This window comes from Bos taurus, chromosome 3 (genome assembly GCF_002263795.3).
Source record: "Bos taurus isolate L1 Dominette 01449 registration number 42190680 breed Hereford chromosome 3, ARS-UCD2.0, whole genome shotgun sequence".
NCBI classification, from domain to species: Eukaryota; Metazoa; Chordata; class Mammalia; order Artiodactyla; family Bovidae; genus Bos; species Bos taurus.
The window spans coordinates 9,314,532-9,325,219 of NC_037330.1; the positions used below are offsets into that span (position 1 = coordinate 9,314,532).

The 10,688-nt window shown below is 50.8% G+C and overlaps 1 protein-coding gene across 1 annotated transcript; it reads right to left on the reverse strand.

Annotated features, from left to right (window-relative positions):
* Window positions 1-8,527: 8,527 nt before the first annotated feature.
* NHLH1 (nescient helix-loop-helix 1) lies at window positions 8,528-10,630 on the reverse strand. The gene has a single exon (XM_005203570.5). It carries the CDS (start codon window positions 10,624-10,626, stop codon window positions 10,225-10,227), a length of 402 nt encoding a protein of 133 aa, XP_005203627.1. The 5' UTR covers window positions 10,627-10,630; the 3' UTR covers window positions 8,528-10,224.
* Window positions 10,631-10,688: the final 58 nt, after the last annotated feature.

Consider the following 10,688-nt stretch of genomic DNA (forward strand, 5'->3'; position numbering starts at 1 on the left):
GCTTAGCTCCCCACAGCATGTGGGATCTTAGATCGCCAACCAGGGATCAAACTGCATCCCCTGCATTAGAAGGTATATTCTTTATCACTGAACTACCAGGGAAGTCCTCAATTGTATTTTTAAAAGCAAAAATATTGCATAAAAATTTTAAAAGATAAATGAAGAAGCTTTTTTCAATAAGTCAGTGAAATGAACAGGCAATTCACAGAATAAACACAAACATCTAATAAGTATATGAAATTATCGTCAACCTCAGATAAGGAAAGTTCTTGTTGAAGAAAAATTTGATATTTCTTTTGCCCATAAAGTTAGAAAAAATTTAAAAAGAATGATAATATCCTTTGCTATGAAGGGTATAAAGAAATGTACACTTGTGTGTGGTTGGAAATAGTATAGAAAATAACTTATGAGAACTTCATCTGAAAAGTCAAATGGACTGGAATAGATGAATACATATTCTCAAGGTAAATGGTAACGGGTGCGTGTTCAGGCAATATAGCAACAATAAAAGCATAATTTCTCTTAATATAACCACTGCATATTGACCTTTGTTATGCATTAGCATGGGGTTAGGGGCTTTACATGTTATCTCTAATAAGAATACAGATATTTGAAGATTTCAAGTAACTCACTCCAGGTCACACCAAAACCCATGTGATAATAGGTAGATGATCTCAGTACAATTCAACTTGGTGATTGAGATGTGCACAGAAACATGCATTGAAAGCTAAGAGGAAGCAGGAGGAGCCAAGTTTGGGATGTCCTGGAAGAGAAAACATCTCTGTTGTCTTGAAGAGTTGAAACTATCTCTGTTGTCTTGAAGGGTTGACAGACATAAGTGCAGTAAGTAGAGGAACCACGCAAGCCAAGGCACAGAAGCTGGGAACGATGTGGAGTGTGTCAGAGACTTCCTTAGAACATCAGAGCACAAAGTGTGAAGGATGGGATAGTATTAATAGTTGGGGGTGGAAAGGTTTGCAGGAGCTGCGCCATGAAGGGACTTTCATGCCATGTTGAAGAATTTGGATGTTATTCCAGAAACAATGTTGTTGTTGTTCAGTCTCTAAGTCACGTCCGACTCTTTGATTGTGGACTGCAACACACCAGGCTTCCCTGTCCTTCACTATCCCAGAGTTTGCTCAGATTCATGTCTACTGAGTTGGTGATGCTCTCTCATCATCTTATCCTCTGCCGCCCTCTTCTCCTTTTGCCTTCAATCTTTCCCAGCATCAGGGTCTATTCCAATGGGTCAGCTAGAAATAATAGGGAGCCACTAAAGGATCTGATGAGTTTGGGTGAACTCTGGGAGTTGGTGATGGACAGGGAGGCCTGGCGTGCTGCAATTCATGGGGTCGCAAAGAGTCGGCCACAACTGAGCGACTGAACTGAACTGAACAGAAAGGATCTGAGTCTAGAACTGTCCTGATTAGATATGCACTGGGGGTGGATCACTGCTGGCAGTCTGGCGGGTGGACTTAAGGAGAGGAAGCCAAGAGGCAAGGAGACAGCTTGGCAGCTGCCGTAGTCCGGGCAGACAAAAGCAGGGGTGGTACTGGTGGAAATACAAAACCAGTTTCAAGTCTGCTTTAGAAAGCAGAATGGATAGATGTTGATGATGGACTGGAGGTAGGAGCAGAAGGAAAGCAAAGTGTGACAGTCAGGGCAATTGCATGTGGATGGTTCATTATTCATTTAAGAATACCAACGGAAAAGTTGAGTTGAGCGGTGGAGAGAATAAGGAGGCCAGTTTAGGGTTATGAAGGTGGAGATTTCTGGGAGGTATCCTAGTAAAGAGGCCCAGCTCTTTAGTCACAAACCCAGAGAACTAGCTTCTTTCTGGACAGCTCCTCAATGGCTCTTAAAACAAAAACAAAACTATGTATTGATGTGGCTGCACCAGGCCCTAGTTGCAGCACTCGGGAACCTCTCGGTTGTGTCATGCGAACATTTAGCTGCCGCATGTGGGATCTAGCTCCCTGACCAGGGAGAGAGCCTGAGCCCCCTGAATTGGGAGCACGGAGTCTTAGCCCCTGAACCGCCAGGGAATCCGCCCTCAGCAGCTCTTGTTCATCGTGTCCTTCGTATATCACCACTATTGCCACCATCCCCGCCGCAGCCTCCGACGGTCCCTCCCTCCACTTGGTCGGTTTTGGAAGGTAGTACCACCATTCATTCGGGCTCCCAAGCCAGAAACCTGGGAGCTGTCTCCTAACCTAACACGTTTCATAAATCACCAAGTCCCACTGAACCTACATTTAAACAGCTTTCCTAAATCTGTCCTCTCCTCTCCATTCCCTCTGCCACTGCCTAAAGAGACTCTCTTTTCCTCTCACCTGACCCTGTAAAACTGTTCACAGCACAGAGCCTACTGCTGCTTGTCTGCCTTCAGAACTGACCTTAGAGTGATATTTCTAAACTGCAAATCTGATGGTGTTTATCCACCCTGCTAGACAACATTTACTGGGCTTCCCAGGTGGCTGCAATACAGGATACACGTGTTCCATCCCAGGGTCAGGAAGATCCCCTGGAGGAAGGCATGGCAACCCACTCCAGGATTTTTGCCTGGAGAATCCCATGAGTAGAGGAGCCTGGTGGGCTACAGCCCACAGAGTCACAAAGCGTCAGACACAACTGAAGCAACTGGAAACGCACTCACAGACAGCATTTACTATTTTCCCATCTCCATGTGGCAAAGGACATGCTCCCTAGCATAACAAACACCACTGCCATTCATCACTCTCCTGCCACACCAGCCCACTGTATTTTTAAGTCCTAACAATACCAGACTGTTCACAGTGTACCGTTGCTCACAAGGCCTCTTCAGGCCTCCATGCCTTCCTACGCACAGTGTCTTCTACCTGGAATACCGCTGTCTCAAGTAGGGTTTCCTGGAAAAGAGATTCTTACACACTGAGGTATACGCAGGAGGGTGCTTCCCGGAGGGAACTCGGGAATACCTGTTAGGTGTGAGAGAGGCTGGATTAAGCTGCAAGAGAAGTTGAAATACACTGCGATTGCAGAAGAGGCATCCGGCAATCCCATGGGGATTCTCAAGCTGGGCTAGCCCTTCATGGTTGTCCCCGGAAGGGGGCTGTGTAAACCCACACACCAAGCAGTCCTTGCGTGCACACTGCCTAGGGAGGGAGTGCAGCCTGAAGCAAGATGGCTTTCCTCCTCCACAGGCAATTCTGGAGAGACTTGGCTGTGAGTCAACACTGCTGTATCTGGGGAGGCGAATGCTTTGTCCAGTGAAGGAGGAGATTTGTAAAGGGGGGTCCTGGCAACATACTGCAGAATTCTCTGCAAGCACCTTCATAGATCTGGCAAATCCCCTTCAGTCTTTGAAACCCAGCTCAGATTTTACCTGCTTCCTTCCTCATCAACACTCCCTCTGAATAAAGCCTGACTTCTGTTCCTTGCATAGGCTTTTCATCCTCAGGAAATGCATGTTTCCATGTCTGCCGCCCCAGCAGATAGTGAGGAGAGTGTAGGCCTGTATTTCAGAAACTACAACAGTGTCTAGCCCACATTGGCTAGTTAATAAATGGACAATGTACTGAATTAAATGGGATTGACTCGTGAAGGAGACAGCTACAAGGTTATAAAAGAAGGCTGGAGTATAATTGCCAGTAAGGATGGCAGAGAAGTACTCATCTCAGGTCCCTCTCACTTCACTTGGGAACCAGGTGAAACCCAAGAGTCCCAGATTAAAGCAAAACAAGGCTCTCCTGCTTGGAATAATCGAAGCAGGGCAGGAAGACTGTCACTTGTAAATAACCATGAGGCTGATGGAGCTGAGAGGCAGAAGTAAGACCTAGACGGAAGGAGAGGAAGTTAAACAGCTTCAGGCCTCTGCACCATACCTGACAATTGTCACTTAGATTCCAATATGAAAAATGACAGAAAACAAGCACACTGACATATGCACATACAGCCGCCGAAAGAGCAGCCAAGCGTCCCCAGAGACAGAAAACACACACACACACACACACACACACACACACAAAATGAATAAAAATGGACACAGGAAAAAACAATCTGAAAATTATAGAGCACTGTTATATGTAAATGAAACACCTATGAATTTCTATATTTATCCCCAGACAGCAATCAACCCACATTCACCTTCCAGAAACCTCTGGCAAGAAGAGGAGTTTGGATTGCAGGTCCCACCACATCTCCTTCATCCTTTGTCCCCAGTCTAGCATGGTCTTCTCTTTTCCTGTTTCTTAGCAGCTCCCACGTATAAATGCTTAAGCACAGCACAGCATGTATATGTGTATTTATAAGGGCTTCCCTCGTGGCTCAGACCGTAAAGAATCCACCTGCAATGTGGGACACCTGGGTTTGATCCCTGGGTTGGGAAGATCCCCTGGAGGAAGGCATGGCAACCCACTCCAGTATTCTTGCTTGGAGAATCCCCATGGACAGAGGAGCCTAGAGGGTCGCAGTATCGTCCATGGGGTCGCAAAGACTGAGCAACCAAGCACAGCACAGCAGCTCCCAGCCAGAGGGAGAAATGTGAGAACATCCCTGACTATGGCCAGCAGGGGGCAGTGCTCCACAAGAAACAATCAGAACTGGCTTAAAGAAACCGGCTTTATGTGAAGAACAGGGAAGAGCAGGAGCAAGAGGTCCAACCAACACAGCGTTCTGATCATATTCCCTGACCCAGGGCTCCCTCTTTTTCAGCTTCCTCAGCACCCACTCCCTCTTCTCCTCAACGGCACTGTCTCCATCCTCAGTTTAGCAGATGCCAGACTTTGGCTCTACTCAACTTTCCAGAGAAGCCTGGGCTAAGGGATCCCACTCTCTAGTGCCCCCCACCAAGTCTCTTGTCCCCTCCTACTGTATCATGGTTTCCAAGATGGTCAGGACTCTCAAGTTTTTGGTTGGACTCCTGACTGATGCCCAGGAACCCACACGGGGAGCTTGATTCCAAGGCCACCTCTTGGAGGAGCCATGCATCCTCCCTGGCACCAAGGGCACAGCTAGTCTGGTGGCCCCTTCTCTTCTCTGGCCTGGCACACGGTACGCTGCACAAACTGGGCAACAGTACAGGTTGGCCCTCTTACTTACAGCCCCTGAGGTGCCCTAAGTGAGCACGTATTCCCTGGTGGCTCACATGGTAAAGCGTCTGCCCGCAATGCGGAAGACCTGGGTTTGATCCCTGGGTCGGGAAGATCTCCTGGAGAAGGAAATGGCAATCCACTCCAGCACTCTTGCCTGGAAAATCCCATGGACGGAGGAGCCTAATAGGCTACAGTCCATGGGATCGCAAAGAGTCGGCCACGACAAAGCCACTTCACTTCACTTCACTTCATCATGCTAAGCACCGCCAGATGATCTCATTTAACCTTCCTAACTAACATCCCTGTGTTGTTGTTCAGGGGCCAAGTTGTGTCCGACTCTTTTCGACCCCAGGGACTGCAGCATGCCAGGCTTCCCTATCCCTCACCATCTCCCGGAGTTTGCCCAAGTTCGTGTCCATTGAATCAGTGATGATTCAGCATCCCTGCGAGGCAGGTCTTACCTTCACATGCTGCAGAGGAGGAAGTTGAGGCGCAGGGAGGCACGTGCTTTGCTCATTATGGCACAAAGCATAAAAGTCGAGGATGGGGCTAGGCCACAGGGCATTCTCTCCCCTCCGGCACAACGCTGCTGGTTCTGCTGTGGCCACCACACCACCTCCCTTCTCCCCAGCTCCCTCTCTGCTCTCTTCCCGCTTCTCTCTGGCAAACTAGCATTCAGGGATTGTGACCTTCCTGTCAGCTTCTTTCTCCTGCCTCCAATCCTCACTCAATCAGATTTCAAGAGCTTATGGAAAGGACATAAGAAAGCAAGAGTCAGAAAGAGAAGGCAAAGAAGGCCAGCACCGCACTGGGAAGGAAGGAAGGTGAGTGAAAGAGGGAGAGGAGCGCTGTGCCCAGATGAAAGGGGCACAGGCAGGGTCTCCATTGTGTGGGTACAAAGGGGCCATATGCCTGGCAGCCTACACAGTGTGTGTGTGTGTGTGTGTGTGTGTGTGTGTGTGTGAGGGAGGGAGGGGAGGAGTGGCTAAGAGGTCCCCTTCATCCTCTCAAACCCCTGAGGCCCTGCTGTCTGTCACTAGGGGTGGAGTTTACGGATAAAAGGGCAGAGGGGAGTAATTATGACAGACAGCACGGGAGGGTCAAGGCTGGAGTCAACCGGGGATAGCAGAGGACTTGGAAAGCTGAAAGGGGCGGGGCTTGATGGGAAGGGGCTGGAGGAGGAAGGGGTAAGACCCATTTGCCAGGTGCCTCCAAACCACCCCTGCCCACCCACTGGCCCCACGTGCTGCATTTTGGAGGTTGTGAAATGAGGACCCCCTAGATGCTTCCTCTTCTAACCTTCTGTTCCTTCCCACTCCCTGAACGTTAGCCCTGGAGTGCCCTCTCTCCCCTCATCCAGGGACTTCTACCTCCCTGAGAGTCTCCTCTCCCAGGGCCTGGTCCCCTGCTCCCTTCCCCCTCCCACTCTCACCTCCTTCATCTCCAGTCCTGTGGAGCAGAGCGGCAGCCGAGGCCAATTGATTATCTGAAGAAATTCGGAGCTAGCAGTAGAACAGCTGCAGCTGCCCCCTCTCACCACGTCCAGGCCCTCAGGGATCCTTGAGGGGAGGGGCCCAGTAACCCCTTCTGCTTTCCAGTGGGACACAGTGTTGAGAGAGAGGCAGGGCGCTCAGGGGACTGAGGTTGCTGTGCAGGGGAAAGCACAACGATCTCGGGGCCAGGAATGGAAGACACCGGTTCTAAATCCACCATCGTGAAGGAGTTCCATCCCCTTTGCATTTTACTGGCTCTTTAACAAGGGTGTTGGAGTCAGCAAATTCTTGTTCCCTTCCAGCCCTGGCCCCTTGTAGTCCTCAGATTCTCCCTGGTATCTGTTCAGCCCTCCCTCTTGCCATGCTCTAGGCAGAGCACATTTCATCTAAATCAGATGGGAAGGGAAGATGTCAGCCTCTTCCTCTATGGGCGTTCCTCCCTGAGTCTAACTCAAACTGCTCCTGCTGCTGATGTCATTCTTTGCCCATCAGAGATGACAACAGCACCTATCAGGTGCTGAAGGACATCCCAGCATTTTCCACCCAGTGTTGGGACCTTAGGGTTGAAAAGGATCATCAAGTCTACCTAGCCAGTGTTTCATCTCTGCAGGAATGGCTCACTGGTAATGCTGCCTATTTGGACTCCTCCTCCTTGAGGCAGGCACTCCCACTGCTGGACAGCTCCAGATGTTGCAACGTTTTTTGGAGTTAAAAACCTGTTTCCTGTCACTTCCACCTGCTGGTCTTCATTCTGCCTCCTGGGGCCTCATAGAATGTCTGTTTTTGTTTTTCTTTCAATATTTGAAGATGGGTATCCTATTATCCCTAAGTCCACACTTGTAAAGGGCTTCCCTGGTGGCTCAAACAGTAAAGAATCTGCCGGCAGTGCATGAGACCTGGATTGTTCAATAAATTCAATCCCTGGGTTGGGAAGATCCCTTGGAGAAGGAAATGGCTACCCACTCCCGTATTCTTGCCTGGAAAACTCCATGGACAGAGGACCCTGGTGGGCTACAGTCCATGGGGTCACCAAAGTTGGACACAATTGAACAACATTCACTTTTTCTACACTTGTAAAGACACATAGCCTCCGTGTTTCACCTGCTCCTTCTGTGAAGTTATCTCCAGACTTCACAGAAGTGAAGTGTGTGGTGCCTTCTTGACCGCACAACTCTGAATACTCTCTAGTTTATTGAAGTTCCTGTTAAAAAAGGAGCCCATAGAGCAGCACCTGGCAGGCTGGGTCATTTCAGAGAAGCAGAGAAGTACTGGCAGAATACAGGACATAGAAAAATCTGGGTGTGAACTTCCTCTCTTCCCCTAACTAGCTGTGTGACTTTAGGCAAGGCTCTTTTCCTCTCTGGACTCTAGTTCCCTCAACTATAAGGTAGCTTTAGAGCTTCTCCCAGGACTCCTTTGCTATTCCTTCAGCTCCCCTTTGCAGCCCTGCCCCTATTTCCCTCTTAGTCCCGGGGGCTCCACTGTGGTCTTTCCTGTATCCAAAAGCTGAGAAACACAAAATGGGCCAAGAACTGTGACTGCGAGGAATTTTGACCCAGCTCAGAGGCAATAATGATTCATAGCCACGGCATGAATTGTTGCATAGCCCAGCAGCGGGGACCCACAGACACACGTTTAACATGGGTTTCACTAGGACACTCAGCTCCTTCTCTGATCCACAGAGCACAGGAGCAGAAGCACAACATCAGAAGAGTCAGTAGGTGTCCCTGGATGGGGATCAAGATGGAGGTACTCCACTCTAGGTGGAGGAGCCTGGGACCTGCTACACATTCCCCTACACATTCTGGCACCCCTCATCTCTCTTTTTTCATTTTCCCACCATAATGAGCTCTCGTGACCCCATAAAAGTCTTCAAAGCTTGGGACCCTTAATGCCTGCCCTACCACAACCTGCAAGCCAGCGTCCCAACCCGGTCGAATGATCCACAGCCGTACCTGGTACTAGAATGAGGTCACTTTAATTTTTCCTTGTATATGAAATCAGAATTTCAACAGGAGGGACTCACACACAGGACACAGACCCCTGAGGGCCCACTGTTGGGGAGGGGTTCTTAGGAAGAAGTGAGGATCCTGGGGGAAGGTTAGAAAGAAAAAAGAAGCAGGCAGGACTGGGGTGGGATTGTCTGGGGATGAAGGGAGCTGAAGAAGGATCCAGGAGCACTGGAAGGGTAAAGGGGGTATCATCCCAAGGATTAGGGTATCAGGACAGATGGGTCCTAGGAGGGGATATGGGTGTGGTGAGGGAAAGGGATCCCCCACACACCTGGAGCTGCAGAAGGAACAAGAAAGGGAAGGGAATAAGCAGGGAGGAAGTAAGAGAGGCCAGGCGAGGGCTGCCAGGAGCCTCCTCACTCTACCCCAAAGTGCACGACTCGGCAATAAATAGTAATATTTATAAATAAATAAGTAAATAAATAGATGAATAAATAAATACGTAAATAAATAATATCCTTGTAGAGCTAGGAGTTTGGTGAGAGGGAGGTGGAACATGGGGAGTGTGGGAGAGCATCTCTTCTACACAGGTTCTCTGGCCCTTCATTCCATCACTGACCCCAGCTAGTGAGCAGGTGGGCTCAGCAACGTGGGGGGAGGGTGGGGACAAGAGGGCCTCAAGGTGGGGTGGGATAGGGGTCTCCCCTGCTAAAGGCAGCTTAAGGAAAGAGAAAAAAATACAATAAACAAGTCATGGGGCAAAAGAGCTGAGCTTTCCCAGAGGGCAATAATGGGGCATAACCCCTGCACCCGACAGAGAAATCAGTGTGGGCTTCTCACATCTTTGTGGTGGGCGGGGGAGGAGGAAGCAGACATGAGATCCAGCCCACCCACTGCAGGGCCCTTTTGCAGATACTCTGGGCTGAGTCTGGGGACATGCTCCCCTACCCCAAGATCTAGGTTTCCCTTTCTCTAGCTGCACACAAGGAGGAAGCAAATCAGGATATTTGGGTGGAAGGGGAAGGGAGAGGGCCAAATAGCTCAGAGAGGGCAAGGCACTCACTACCAAGTAAGAACCGAGGTCTGTATATGCTAAGCCTCAGGAAAGACATAGAAAACAGGGAGTTTTCCCACAATTCCCAGCTACTGAGATGCTCCTCAGAGGAGTTAACTCCCTGAGCCCCTGCCTCCCAGGGCTAGACTGAGATGCTTAAGAAAAAGCCCACCCCACTCTAATCCCAGCCTTCCCCCTTCCTGTTCTCATGCCCCCTCCCTACTATGGACAGGAGAAGCTGGAACAGGGTAGAAAGAGGGTGGGAGGCAGAGTTGGGGTCTGGGGAAGGGGCACAGAAGTCTCTGAAAATTTGGGACTAGGAGGAGAAGAGGCAGCAGCCCATGAGCGAGCCAAGGGGGAGACGCCAAGACTATACCCACCACCCCAGCAAGCTTTTCTAACCAGCTGGGCCCCAACCACTAACCGTGGAAGGTACCCATGAAAGGAGCCCTCTGGGTGCCTGGGTGAGTCAAAGAAAGTCGCTTTCATGACCCACCAGTGGGCACTCTGCCTGGGCCCGGGGCCTGTGGGTACATGCCATGCGAGGTACAGGGGTTCAGGAAGGAGAGGCCGTTCTAAGCAGTGAGCGGGTGAGAAGGGACCCCAGCGAGACCCGGGGAGACGGGTGAACCCAGCGGGGAGGCAGGCCATGTTCACACATCCAGCACGTGGTTCAGGTAGGAGATGTAGCAGATGGCCAGGCGCAGGATCTCAATCTTGGAAAGCTTCTTGTCGGGGGGCAGCGTGGGCAGTAGCTTGCGCAGCTCCGCGAAGGCCAAGTTAAAGGCTTCCACACGGATCCGCTCCCGCGTGGCATGGGCCGTGCGGTACTTGGCTGTGGCGCGCCGCCGGCGCCGGCGCTCCTCACGGCTCAAGTGCTGCAGGTCTTTCCGGCCCGGCTCTCCAGGTTCCAGGCCGCGGGCCGGGCCCCCTCTCGGCCCCCCAGGCCCCGCCCCGTCAGGGCCCGCCCCGCCCCCACAGTCGCTGAAGCCGGACTCGGTCTCAGAGTGGGTGAGAGGCAGGTCCAGCTCCATGGTGTCTGAGTTGAGCATCATGATGGATGCCCCCCGCCCTGTGAGATCAGGACCCCCTCCCCACCCCTCCCTCTGGGAGCCTA

What these genes read in the sequence shown, in the direction of transcription:
- NHLH1 (XM_005203570.5), bottom strand. Translation starts at nt 10,626, where the DNA reads ATGATGCTCAACTCAGACACCATGGAGCTGGACCTGCCTCTCACCCAC.